The 13,847-nt window shown below is 49.8% G+C and overlaps 5 protein-coding genes across 5 annotated transcripts; 2 read left to right on the top strand and 3 right to left on the bottom strand.

Moving 5' to 3' along the window:
* Positions 1-2,921: 2,921 nt before the first annotated feature.
* F9C07_5853 (uncharacterized protein) lies at positions 2,922-3,378 on the bottom strand (the record flags this gene model as incomplete). Its single annotated transcript, XM_071511407.1, has 3 exons — positions 2,922-2,967; positions 3,070-3,134; positions 3,238-3,378. 3 exons carry the CDS (start codon positions 3,376-3,378, stop codon positions 2,922-2,924), a joined length of 252 nt encoding a protein of 83 aa, XP_071367026.1.
* Positions 3,379-3,937: 559 nt separating this feature from the next.
* On the bottom strand, positions 3,938-6,183 carry F9C07_5852 (putative biotin apo-protein ligase; the record flags this gene model as incomplete). The annotated part of the gene is made up of 5 exons (XM_041294743.1): positions 3,938-4,437; positions 4,486-4,757; positions 4,805-5,383; positions 5,429-6,065; positions 6,126-6,183. 5 exons carry the CDS (start codon positions 6,181-6,183, stop codon positions 3,938-3,940), a joined length of 2,046 nt encoding a protein of 681 aa, XP_041150397.1.
* Positions 6,184-6,270: 87 nt separating this feature from the next.
* Positions 6,271-6,814, top strand: F9C07_2229703 (uncharacterized protein; the record flags this gene model as incomplete). Its single annotated transcript, XM_041294762.1, has 4 exons — positions 6,271-6,335; positions 6,413-6,444; positions 6,502-6,566; positions 6,746-6,814. 4 exons carry the CDS (start codon positions 6,271-6,273, stop codon positions 6,812-6,814), a joined length of 231 nt encoding a protein of 76 aa, XP_041150396.1.
* A 71-nt stretch (positions 6,815-6,885) lies between these two features.
* Positions 6,886-8,119, top strand: F9C07_1868841 (mitochondrial genome maintenance MGM101-domain-containing protein). The gene is made up of 2 exons (XM_041294761.2): positions 6,886-7,618; positions 7,683-8,119. The coding sequence occupies exons 1-2, from the start codon at positions 7,044-7,046 to the stop codon at positions 7,948-7,950; spliced, it is 843 nt and encodes a 280-aa protein (XP_041150395.1). The 5' UTR covers positions 6,886-7,043; the 3' UTR covers positions 7,951-8,119.
* A 169-nt stretch (positions 8,120-8,288) lies between these two features.
* On the bottom strand, positions 8,289-11,197 carry F9C07_5851 (putative mechanosensitive ion channel; the record flags this gene model as incomplete). Its single annotated transcript, XM_041294742.1, has 2 exons — positions 8,289-10,466; positions 10,523-11,197. 2 exons carry the CDS (start codon positions 11,195-11,197, stop codon positions 8,289-8,291), a joined length of 2,853 nt encoding a protein of 950 aa, XP_041150394.1.
* Positions 11,198-13,847: the final 2,650 nt, after the last annotated feature.

The following is a 13,847-nucleotide window of genomic DNA, read 5'->3' as shown; positions in this document are numbered from 1 at the left end:
TACTGGAGATCAGGTACGCAAGGATTTGACAATGAACAAAATGGAAGAACTGGCCACAGTTCTGAAGCCATGTAATCCAGATGATCCTATGATAGGTGCGATTGTTGTGTTTTCAACATATTCTATTTTTGCCAAATGATCCCTTGTGCTCTTCCAAGTTAGTATAGTAGCGCTTCATGATTCTATCCCGCTTGAATTATATACATAGTGCTTTCAATAATGTAGCGTTATTGAAACTAGTGGTTTAGTGTTGACCATCCAGGCCAACATTCAGGCAGCCAGTCCTAGGCATCGCCCGCCGCTTTTGGCCACATGACAACAATCTGTCCAAGTAATGATATAAAGAGCCGTGAATCACGACTGTATGGTGGCTGCTGCAGTAACCGTAGGCTACAAGTCCAATGTTGCAGGTTATGTGAATGAACAGTCAAACTAACCCGTTCTTTCACGGCCAGCCACAACTGACTATCTTATTCCCCCCAACTTCTTACCTGTGAGTCTGTTGTCTCTTTTATCGGAAGTCGTCACCGAAAAAAATAAACCATCTAATCTGCTATATCCTACCAAAGAGTTTAGTTCTAAACTTCGCTTCATATCTCTTTTGGCCGTTAGAGCCAAGTTCGTTTAGCAAGCGATGGCGTCCCCACAACCCCCGTCTGTGCTCCCTTTATCACCGCCTGATCTTGACAATAAATACTTCTGAAATCCGAACAGAGGTACTACAATGATTGAAAGCCATCTGTCAAGAGAAGTTCGGCAGGGATAAATTCCCACCTACTTTCTGGGCCTTCTGCCAGGTTGCCGATATTGCAAAGCTGGAACAGATGATTAGCCAAGCAGAGTCGGTTGATAGTGAGACTGCACAACTTATACTAGAGCCAACTATTAAGGATTGCGATTCTATAATTGACCGATGTAAGTGCTCCCGTCCGCATCTTATACTCCAGAAAATGCAATCTAAATCGTCTCATCAGGGCTCGGAAGGCTAGGTGTGGGTGTGATCCAGACTTCATGCTATGATATAAGTCTGACAGAGCGATCAGATAGTGCAGCTGTCAAAGTTCGTAATCTTTTTATAATCAAATCAGCTTGACTTTGCTAATGGCTAAACAGTGCAAGGAGCGAGACAATGGCGAGTGTATCCTAACGAGGTTCCCAGGCCCAAACGTCGACATATATCCGAGTTGCCTTCTCGCAGCTTCCGCACGTGAACCTAGAGCCGTTGAGAGGTTCTGAGATATCATGAACGTGTTTTGGAACAAGGATCGCGTACAGAGATGGAAAACGGAAATTTTTGGTAATGAAAAGGATCTACGAAAGCCTCGGCATGGGTGCTTTAATCTGCTGAGTCTCTGCTGGCAGGCACGTATGCGGTGGTGTGAAGGCCAATTTGCGCTCCGACCAATGGAAAACGCCGATTCCAGGACCTTGAAGGTTCAGTTCCTTTATCAATAAGGATTATCAAATGCATCTGATGAAGTTGACCTTCTGACGACGATACCCGAGTCCCCTCGTGGGCGATATGACTCCAGAGGACGTGATTTAGTACGAATTATTAGCAAATACAAGGATAGCGAAGAGCCAGAATTGGAAGCTATTGCGTCCGGTGATGTTTTCACCGTCACTACAAGCGACCCTGAAACTATCCCACTCCCGAGCTGGGCGTTACTGGAAACGCAGTGGTTTCTACGGCAAGTTGCAGGAATGAGTGGGGGCCACAGAGGAGGTCGAAGAAGATATTCCTGACTATGACAATGATGATGAAGACACTAGCGAATTCGGCAGTTGCCTGTCAGTACTGGTGGCTTGAATTACCGTGATCCCTTCCATTGCTTTTGTCATGAAACGATGAAGAGCTAACCTCATGAAAGAATTAGATGAAGAGACTGCTGTTTTGGACTTATCTGCCTGCTAGGACTCAATAGACTACGGCAAGCCACGTGCATTAATTCATTTTCCTACATTTTTAACCTGACTTCTGCCGGTAGAAAGGTTTACTATACTAAATCTATTTAAATTGCTTACTTAGTCTGCTTAGTCTACTTAAGTCCGGTTGAACTGCCTGAACTGTCTGGTCTGTCTGGTCTGTCTGGTCTGTCTGGTCTGTCTGGTCTGTCTGTTTGGTCTGCTTAGCCTACTTAGTCTACTTGGAACTTTAGTCTGTCTAGTTTATTTGGTATGTATAGTGTAGTCTGCTTAGTCTAATTATATGGTTACATGACTAGGAAAACGAATTAATGCACGTTGGCCGCAATGGCTTGCCCTAATAGACGACGGACAGAAGGCCGGGCGGTATCTAGGGCGGCCAGTTCTGTTGTCTAACAGTATCCGTATTAGTATCCGTGATTCCTGTGCCCATATCATTCATTCGACCATCGAGTTCCAAATTGATGATAAAACACTTGATTTTATTGATTAAACTGATTACTCGACTGCATGCTAAAATGTGATGGAACAGAAAGAAATCAAAATGAAGTGTTAATGGCGGCGATAGGGACGGTAACACCATACTGCCTCCAGGCTATTAGCACGGTGTACTACTTTTGTTATCATCCACGTCATGTGGCACAGCGCCAGTATACATAGCGGCGGCTAAATACGAACGATGATACCGATACTTTTACGAAAAATAGCACTTGAGTCTAAGTACCGAATCCTGATACGCGAACGTGGGCGGATAATTATTTACCGAGACATGGCCTATCACGTCCATTGATATGTACACGTTGCGAACACCAGTTCAACCTTAGTGCATTATGCGGCCGTAGGCCATCTCACATCGCATCTAATCCATAGCGAGCATTAACATTCAACATAGCGAGTCTAGAACTCTGGGTATCTTTAACATTGACACGAGAGTCGGTCACGTAGACATCATGACGGCCCGCAGGTGATGTCCAAGATGGGGTCCGTGCGACACTTTAGCAGCAGATCTCACAGCACTCGAAGCAAGCCAGACCGGCGCAACTGCAGACGACTTGTCAGCTCTATTCATGGCAATCTTTGTCCATTACACTCCTTTTAAGATGTGTGAAGGTCTCATCGGGTGGGTAGGTACGGTAAACTTACATTCCACAGCAGACGCCACCGCCACCACCACCACGGAGGCTCATGTTCATCTGTTCCTGGCTGGCCTGTTGGATTGTTAGCGACACTGTACGACAGATGACAAGAAGGAATCAAGGCAGGATAGAAACGTGGAGAATTATGGGGATGGTGTGTGGGGATGTCACGTACAGGTTGCTCAGTAACGACCTGCTGCTGGTTGGGAGCCGCAGGGCTAGTAGGCTGCTCCATGGTGAGGGTGTTGGGGTTCCAGGTAGGCTGCTGGGAGGTTTCCTCCTCCTTGGAAGACTTGAACCAAGAGAATCCGAACATTTTGATGGGTGGATGTGATGTTGGTAGGAGTGTGTGCGAGTGAGAGTGTGAGCAAGATGAATGTTGGAAAGAGGATGAGAAAAAAATAAGTCCAAAAATTTAACCAACGAGAGGGACTGAGCGACAAATAAATAATCCTGGTGCCTGATGATCACGGCACATGATCGGCGAATCCCAAATTTGTGTTAGGAGAGATTTCGAAGGAATGGACGCCGGCTGACGCCGTGATTACGGGCCGTTTCATGTCGTCTCAGTCGCTTTTTGGACCCCTCAAGTGCCTCCCATGGGGAGAGCACGCTAGGAGACTTAGTTTGACAGGGTTTCTGAGCGAATTACCAGCTCCGGTGGAAGTTGTTGATGGCTTTGTTGACGCTGAGGAGGTGCCGGCGTAACAACCGGAGGGATCCACTTCTGTCCCGCTCAGCCTTGTCTTAGGGCGGTTGGCCAAGCCTCCTTGGCACTTGCTTGACTGCTCAGCCTTCCACCAAATATAGCAGCATCTCTTTATATTCTATTCTTGTCGCCGTGACGTGTATGGTTAATCTATCTCCAGTCTAGGCTACACTTTACGTCTCACCAGTCCGCGGAGGAAGTCGAAGCTATTGCTGTCGCTCTGCAATTGCCATATCCGCCCCGTCGGCCGATCGTCCCATCCCAATTCCTCGGCCAGCAGTAACCCATAGTCTCGGGTGATACCCTTGATTCGGGCCCTGGCGCCACCTTCTTCTTCCAAAGTGACGACTTGATGCATATGCAGCCAGTCGTTGTAATACATATCCTCGAATGTCTTATCGAAACCCGTCCGGAGGAAGCGAGTGTGCAGCTCCTCGAACGTGGTTAAGATACGCGCCAGGAGCTTTTCGAGGGTAATAGGCGCCGTCTTGTTACCGAGGAAGTGTGCAGCCAGCGCATTCAAAGAGGTAGTCGGTGACGCGTTGGTGGCGTTGACGCCGACGCCGACAACTGACGTATATTCGCCCGCTGAGTAGTGCGAGTTTACCAGGATACCGCAGATTTTGGTATAGCGTTTCTTATCAGCGTTCTCCGGGTCCAGGGCATCTGTCCAGTCAGTATAGTAGGGGGTATTCAGAAGCTTCTACAACTCACAGATGTCATTCGGCCATTTCATTTTGACAGGCATCTCTTCGAAGCCCTTGTCGTAGCTCTTGATACCTTGTACCACCGCCATGGCTGCTAGGTACTGGATGAAGACAACTGGCGCAGACTGCATCTTCTCCATCGGGTGGCGGACCACGGTGGAGAACATGAGGGCGCCCGCGGGCGACACCCAGACGTTGGAGCCTCGGCCTCGTCCTGCGACCTGCGTAGTAGCTGTGGCTGTGAAACCATTCGGCAAGTTGCGAAGAAGCTTCGGATTTCTGATCGGGTTAGAAACGGCCAGCAGACCTTGGGATATAGGACTTACTTTTCTAGGATGGTGTTAGTGCTCGTGATAACCTCTCCGTAGACAATGCTGGAGCCGAACTCCCTCGCACCCTCCCTCATTTGCGATTGGTATTGTCGGAGGTTAGAGTAGAACGCGTGGTGGTTGAAATAGGGGGTCATCTTTGACAAAGGTACGTCTTCGTGAATCACTAGGTGTTTTACAATGGCATTGTAATCGACGATGCCCTCTTCAGCCTTACCCGAGTCCTCTTTCGAATCGTCCGGAAGGGCCTCTTGAAGCGATTCCATATTCCAAGCCTCAGGCTTCTCGATGCGGAATGTGTCATTCTCGTCCTTGAGATACTGATGCTCTCCATCGGTAGTGATGAGTTCCTGTAATGATGAGAGGATTGAAGAAGTATCCGCCGGGTCTAGAGAAGAGATATGCAGCGAAGAAAGCGACGGCACGGTCGTCGTGTTCTGCGTGACTTGCAGTCCCAACTTAGTCAAACAGGCCTTCAAAAAGTCCGTCCGGGCCCTGTCATCCGCAGCTAAGGCGTCTACCATTTTGCCGTATTCCGGGCCACCGGCGCTTTTATCGAGGTTCACGGCAGCGAATCTGACACATTAGCCTCTGTTCAAATCACCTTGCCAGAAAACATACTCCGGATGTGGCCCCGTCAGAACCGCCGCTCCCTCGCCTACTTTACAGTAGACAACAGCCGCCGCACCCGATCCCGAGTCGACATTGAGCTCCTCTGCATAGCTAGCCAGCACCTCCACGCCCTTATCCGCATAGGAGGGAGCATCTACAAAGACTCCACCTCCATTGTAATAAGACCGGAAGCTCTCCGGCACAATGCCCACATTCAAGGCATCCTTGGAGACCTTCAGCTCCGCCGCCCGCGCACCAGCCTCACTATGATAAACGAATCCAGGGAACGCGCATCCTCGGCAGATACCCGGGAAGAAAGCCAGCTCGCGATCCCCGATCACCTCGTAGGTTTTATCGCCGACCTCGAACTCGCACCGTTTGCAGCCGTAGTAGCCCCCCGCACAGAAACCCAAGTAGGCGCCACCTCGGCGGACGAACTGTTCGATTCGGCGGTTACCAGGGCCGTTCAGGGCTCGACAATATCCTAGATCGGCTCCGCCGGGGATCACAAGTAGGGCGCAGGTGAGGGTCCAGGGCTCTTTGATGAGCATGTCGGCCGTCACGGGGATCACTGCATAGTGGGGGGCGAGCAGGCGGCGGAGAGTGTAGAGGCAGTGGCGGACGGAGTCAACAGTGGTTCCAATGCCTGTATAGACATAAATTGATTAGTGTAATGCGAAATTGATCCATGTAGATTAAGATATACCAGTGTAGACCAAGACGTTGACCCTCTTTCCCGTAGTGTTGGGGCCTGCGGTTGTCATTTCGGAGTCCAAGAATTCCCTCCGACAATTCCTCGTCCTCACAAACAACTACCAGGGCTTTATCCACCTGCAATTATCTCAGTCACAATGTCGCCCAAGGAGCAAAACCCGCGAGTGGTCGTGGACGTGGACGATGACGAACCGGATGAGTGGTAAGTGAGAATGAAGTGATTGCGGAGAAACGAATGACTGTTCGGTGGTGAACTGACGCGGGGAATCCGTTTCTTAGGGATAAGCGGATCTTCAGCACGGGCTGCTCAGGTGGGCTGCAAATCTGCACGGTTAACCACGGAAGATCGCTGGACTGACCCTGCGTAGTGGAGCAGGATAAAATGAACGACTGTTACTTTGCGAAGAAGGACTGGCGGGCGTGCAAGAAAGAGGTGCGTTGATTTCCGATCCCTTGTATCCCGACGCCGACACCCAACACATCACACTGCCGTAGAAACCACTACATACGAGTCAGTCCTTATGGACTGTCACATACACAAATACCTTGATCCGGACCTGGTACTCGACGTTCAGCTCAATTGACAACTGCTAATATGTGCCAATCATCCAGATGGAGGCATTCCGCGAATGCTGGAAGCGCAAGGGCAACGACGAGCGCACCCAAACGAAGGACGCTTGAACTGCTACACCTAATCTCTTATCTTAGAGCCTATGTACTACTATACTCTGTACAATAATCCAATGCAATCCATCTCCCCTCCCGCCTTTGTTCAGAACATTGAAAGCCCCGTCACGTGATCATATCAAGCTATGCTATCAATCAATGTAACATCAGAAACCGCCTCACCTCCGCATCCCAAAACAACGACAGCTCCAATCCCAACACTCAACACTCAAGAGACACAAGAATGTCACTCTCCCGCAGCCTCCGGGCAGCAGAAACACTCCTCTCACGAACAAAAGCACCCATCCGCCCCAACATCAGAACCATCACGACAGCCTCCAACCGCCAACAGCAACAACAACCACCCAAACCACCAACTCCCTCAGCCAACTCCAACAACAAACCAACACCACCAATCCAACCAACAAACCCCCAAACCCAACCAACCCCCCAAATCGCCAAAATCCTCTCCCCAACCCCCTCCCACCCCACCACCCCCAACATCTCCAAAACCGGCCTCGCCGACAAACCCCTCGAGCTCGAGACCACCCCGGAAGAAAAAATCGACTGGACGCGCTCCTTCCACGGCCTCTCCGCAGCCCCGTTCCCCAAAGAAGCGGCCGACATTCTTCTCGCCGAGACGGATCCGGAGGAAGTGGAGATTAAGCCGGATGGTATACTCTACTTGCCTGAGATTAAGTATCGCCGGATATTGAATCGGGCGTTTGGGCCTGGGGGGTGGGGACTTGTGCCGAGGAGTGAGAGTATTGTTACCCCGAAGACGGTTACGAGGGAGTATGCTTTGGTTTGTAATGGGCGGTATGTTTTTCTTTTTCTCGTTTTCTTTGGGTCTGGGTCTGGCTGATGATTGTGTAAATGATAGACTTGTTTCGGTTGCGCGCGGTGAACAGGATTATTTCTCGCCGGATGGAATTCCAACTGCGACGGAGGGATGTCGGTCTAATGCGCTGGTGCGGTGTTGTAAGGATCTAGGTATTGCGAGCGAGTTGTGGGATCCGCGGTGGATTCGCAAGTATAAGGCGCAGTATACGCGGGAGGTGTTTGTAGAGCATGTGGTGAATAAGCGGAAGTCGAAGATTTGGGTGAGGAAGGATGATGAGGTTTCTTATCCGTGGAAAGAGTTGAAGTGATGCTTTCATCGTGTTTTTGCTGGGTGAATTCTGTTGATTGAATGTTTGGGGCTCTGGGCTGTTTGTTGTGATACCCGTCACATCTTTGTACTATATGTTTTATTGTGATAGTTTGTATTATGGAATATCTCCGATTTGGTCAGGTTTGGTGTTTCTAGGTGATACTGGTAATTATAGTAAAAAAGTAGATTGCTAGTCCATATCGCTGGATGGAAAAGACATCGTACACACATTGATTTCCGTACATACTGTTCACAGCTGGTATTACATAACATAACGCCCAAGTTTATAAATCATACCCTTTTAATCATTTCTTATTTATTCTTTTGACCTGTTATTCAGCGAGTGTTGTTGTTGTGGTGGTTCGCTCCGTATTGCGATGTGTGCGAGACGAATGCTCCGGGCATCCGCTCGTTGGAGGTGCGTTGTTCGCCGGTGGGCGACTGATTCATGTGTGGCGACGGATATTCCCCGTAAGGCTCCTGCTCTGAAGGCTGTGGCATTGAGGGGAGCTCATACCGCTGGGTGGAGTCATATGGACTATCCTCGTAGTAGTGGGCGGAGTAGGGCCGATACTCCGTTGCCGGTGGTGCCGGTGGGAGAGGTGCGGAGGGAGGTGGTGCTGGAGCCGTGGTGGCATGCCGGGGAGGTACGGGCGCAGCCAGGATGGGAACCCCGCCCGTGGCAGTGGGATAGGTGCTCTGAGTGCTCTGAGTGCTCTGGGTGCTGTTGGCCTTGCGGCGGCCGGTCGATGGCTCGCGGTTGAGGGTGCCATAGGGGACGCTCAACTGATCCTTTCCTGGGGAGGCGGCCGGCGATCGAAAGCTCTCCGCGTCGTGTCCCTCGCCTTCCCCGGTAGAACGGCTAGAATCGACGAAGGTACCTTGGCTATGAGAGCTGGCCGAGGCGCCGCCTCCACGACGCTGCAGGGATCCGGAATCCCGACCAAGGTCAAACCCGGTCGAACGTGAGTCGCCGTATGGCATAGTCGGATCATGGAGGCTGTCCGTAGCGGTGAGTCCAGACACAGCCATCTTCTCAGTGTTGAGGCCAGGGCCGTTGTTATCACCGCCATCGGGCTTGTCATCGTTGTTGTCTTCGGTAGCAGGTTCCTCATCGGCCGCACCAGGGGCACGGATAGGGATCTTGCGGATGGCGGCCACCAATGCGCACATGAACTTGGAGCGACGGGCCGCGCGAACCGACTCAATGGCCCAGTTGGATTTATGGCAGATCGTGACAGCGAGCTCCAGCTTATCCATATCACCCACTCCGGCGACATCGATGCTGACGTCCGGCTGGAAGTCACGGCTGTTCTCCTTGTCACGCACAAAGAGCTCCATTTCTTGCCGAAGAAGTTCGATATCGGAGAAGCTCGTGCCAAACTTGATGGGAATGGTCAATGTTTCATGCATGGCATTGGAACGGGTGAAATTGTCAATCCAAAGCGTGTTCAGCACGACGTTCGGAACCTGAGTGGTTCGACGGTCCGTCACGCTGGTAAAGACCGAGAAGAGCAACGAGATACGTTCTACCGTGTATGGCTTGCTGTCAATTTCCACCCGATCGCCGACGTCAAAAGGATGTTTCACAAACAAGAAGATACAGGAACCGAGGACTTCTTGAGCGGTGGTGGCGAAGACGAAACTCAGGGATAGCAGAGAGGTAGCACCCGCAGCGATCACCGTGCCAAAGCCGCTGGTCACGAATGAGACGAAGACCAAGACACTGATACCGAACGCAATCGTCATCAAAAGATTGTCCAAAACGTGAATCGCCTGGTCCACATCATGCATGCTGTGGTTCAATGCCTTCCTTCCGCGACCAATCTCCCCGACAGTCAGGATCATCTCATCCAAACTGATATCACCATTGCCGTCCCGGTCCAGAATTTGGAAGCATTCCTCTGCCTCCGCTTCCTTACCAGCACCCAATACCTCGGCAATATCTTCAAAATACAGGGCTTCTCGCCCCTCAATGACGAAGGACATCCAGATTCGGCGCGCAAGGGCTTCCGACGACCTCTTGCGTTCCAACGCGAGCGTGACGATGGAGCGAGCGGAGTTAGGGTTAAAGACTTCTTTACCCGTGAGCTCTTGGGCGACATCACCGAAAGCAGCCGTCACTTTGTCACCGATGCGGCCAACATTTTGCCCAACTTCCCTAATCAGTCGCAAGGGGGCCGATCCCGAACGTGGCATTCCCTTCACTTTGCTTGCGATGATATCGGTCATCGCGGCATCCTCCTCACGAAACTCCTTACAGTACATGGGGAACATACTCCGAGAAGCATCGTACAGTTCTCCCAGGAGGGTGACGTTGCGCTTAGATTCTTTGATCTTCTTATCGAATTGCTTCCGGTGATAACTGATCGAGATCAGCTGAACGATGGCTTTCTCGGCGAGAAAAATCAAACTGCAGACGAGTAAAGCAAATAGAATGTTCTTGAGGGCTTTCTCCCAAGATTTGGTTCCCGTGTCATTCTCCGCCTTCTTAACGGGGTTCAACGTCATGATCTACATGCGGCCGGATTAGCAAGTTGCCTGCTGCTACATCGAGTTGTGGGACATACCGGTAAGAAGGTGACCAGGGAGACCACAGCCCAGAGCACGGTGGCGATGGGAAATTGCAGGCTGTGGAGAATCAAGGCATACTTGCGGGTGCCTGAACTGACGATACCAACCAGGAATTGGAAGACATAGGGGAGGAAATGAGCGACGAGTTTGCACACCCACAAGCTGAGCCAGACAACCTCAATCCAGGTGAAAAACCAATGCAAGGGTACGCCGCCAATCCTCGTATCTTGACGGACGGTGGCACCCACAATGATGGGAATTGCAATCAAGAGCGCCAGGGGAGACACATAGATGAGGTATCTCGTGATGATGGAGAAGTTGAAGATGGCTTGGTAGATGCGTCCCATGCGCGTCAAGGTTCCATCTTCTGGGTCATCCACCGACCGCGCTCGCGCCGAATCAACCCGTTTGCGACGCCCTGGACCGGTGACCAGGGCGGCCTTTTCTTCAGCGCCGCTCTCTCCCGGCGGTTCATACAGATTGGGGTCGGGGCTCGTTGGGTTGATACTGGTCTTGCGAGCGCCCGTTTGTCCCCGACTAGGGACCGGGTTCAGAGGAATTTCAATGGTGACATCGTTTGGGTTGGCCATGCCGTCGCCAGAGTAATCAGGGATTTGTTGGAAGCGATGTGCCGACAGTCGCTTTTCAGCGAGTCCAGGCCGAGTCGACATTAGAGCTGCAGACACGGCACGAGTCGTGGGATTGACGGCCAGTTATATTTTAAAAGATCGACAGCTGTCCAGCAGCTCAAAGAGGGGTAAGATTAATAACTGTGAGCGAGCGAGCGACTCCAAGGAACGGTCGATTTAAGTTATCGAATGGCAAGCATCAAGAAAAGATTCTAGATGCCACTCCCACTGGTTCTTGTGGGGGAGAGGTGGGTCACACCCAACACCCAACGGTGAAGCAGGAAAAGATCAACAGATCAATTGGTATCTAAAAAAAAGAGCGTAATTCGTGGAAAGAGAGTGAGGTAAGGATCGGGAGACAGATACAAGACAAACGAAGGACGTTCAAACTAGTCAGGATGTAAAATGAGGGAGGAAGAGAAAGGGAAGGAGGAAAGGAAGAAAGAAGAGCGAAGAAACCAGCAGTAAAGGACCTGAAAGCCTGAAAGGGCAAAACATGTGTACCACGGGTACCACTCAGGGCGAGAGAGGAAAAAAATTCAAAATCCAAAATTAAAAAAAGCCACCTCAGGCTATTCCAGGCACCGTCATGGGGCGGGCGTGTTTCACCATCGATTAGAATCGAGTGGTTCCCGTCTGGACGTTTAACTCCAATCGTCATGAACAGGGGGTTGCCTGGGAATTCTGGCTGGAATTCATCTGTGTCAATCCATTCTTGACTTCATTCCCAGGGCGTGGTCATGCATGATTTCCCCGTCCTGGGTGATTCTCTGAGGGGAGAGATACCGTCCATTGTGACTTTTGGACTAGTAGTCAGTAGTACTCCATAGTATCTGATGAAGACATGGTGGATATTTGAGGTGATGAACACCCAATCAGCCCTGTAGACGATTTGTGGACGATCTTTTTTTTTCTTTTCTGTGCTTTGCAGCCGTGACCCTGCCAAGTCCTCCAGCCGTCTCCACCGTGAGAAAATATCACCCGACTAGCATCTCATTGGTTGGACGTTGAACGCCGACTGCCTGAACGAGTAACGCAACAGTACCGTAATTTGGCCAGGGCTCTGCAAAGTATTATTAGTACTCTTAGTGTGCTTGGTATTTACTAGTATTTAACGAGATAGTCGTACATACGTATACTCTTGGTCAGATTGATCCATCGTGACTTGGGTCTAGAGCATCTGCATTGTTCCAATAGATCGGTCTCTCCGTTCTATTCCCCAATTGGGAACAAATCTGACACGTATCCATGATCCGTGAGAGCGAGGATTCAATGGTGGATGTGAATCAAATACGATTGATAATATCCTTCGAAAGGAGGATCCCAAAGTGGCGGAATTGAAACAAAAGTGGCAAACCAACCCGGATGCAAAAGCTCTAGCCGAGGTGTAACCAATGCTAAACGTGGATAATTCCTCTAGTCAATTCATAGTAAGAGTATAATTCTGGTGATCGACAATGAGAGATTGATGACATCGGATGGGGCATTTTCAACGATGGACGAGCACAATGGACAAGGTCCTATCGCTTCACTGGTAACCGGTTCAAGAAATCAACATCACAATGCAATTTTCCAGGTCCCTCGATCGATCCGATCAGGACTGACGTAAAACGCCCAAAACATACCCGTGGTTAAGCTCAGCATTAGTGACCCGAAAAAATGGCCAATTGATAGGCCCCGTCAAACAACAAGTTCCAAGGAACCAATAAAAACGTGACTCTTCCGACGATCGTCCTGGCCATTGCGTTGGTCCTCCGGGAACTCTCCATCTCAGAGTCTCAGACAGCAAGTTCATGTTGAAGAGGGGAAGTGGGTCGCACGTACTGAGTTATTGCTCTCTAACATCATTATTGCGTTGAAACGTGAGTTTCTATGTCCTGTGTTGGTATTACATACTGCTATTATAGTGAACGACGGGGCACCGGAGAGCGTTGATCAAGCATCATAGATGCATAACGCGGGGTCGGTAGTTGAGTATGAACAAGGGATCATTTACTGGAGAACGAGCGGTAATAATGAGATCACTTAACTTGTCCAGAATTGAGAGAGAGCGAAACCAGCACTTGGCCTACGGTCTTAGTTGCATGCACTCGTACTAGTAGGTAAAGGTGGTTGGCTAAAATATATATCAACCTTCACATACTAGTAATGTTGGTTGAAGTATCGGAGTCGGACTGGGATTTGACTCCGACATTTAAAATTAAATGCACAGACCATCAAAGGAGTACACATAATCTAAAGGACTTTTGATCATTGACTATTTATGTTGTTGCTGAAGTTCAAGGGATATACAGCAACTTTGAGAGGCACGTGATAAGACTAGAAAGGCAGCACATTGAAATGCCAAGAATTTCGTGAAATGTCAAAATGTCAAAATGTCAATATTGAAATTCATGCATGAAATTCATGACATTTTGATATGCCGATTGGAATATCAATCAACCTTGTCCATTGTACGTATACCACGCGATTTTTGACATTAGTCACTCTCTCCAAGTATCATAGCGATAGAAGTGGCAATTAGAAGGCCATTGACTTGTCAGAGAAGTGCCTGGGATTTGAATTTCAAAATGTCAAAATGCCAAGCCAACGATTTCATGAATTTCACTATTGGAATTTCGAAACGCTAAATGGAACATCAGTCAACATCGTCTATTGAATCAGACCTCGTTGAATTGACCATGTAGTGACT

Source organism: Aspergillus flavus, chromosome 7 (genome assembly GCF_009017415.1).
Source record: "Aspergillus flavus chromosome 7, complete sequence".
NCBI lineage: Eukaryota > Fungi > Ascomycota > Eurotiomycetes > Eurotiales > Aspergillaceae > Aspergillus > Aspergillus flavus.
The sequence above is the reverse complement of the archived record's forward strand: the minus strand, read 5'-3'. Positions and strand labels throughout refer to the sequence as shown.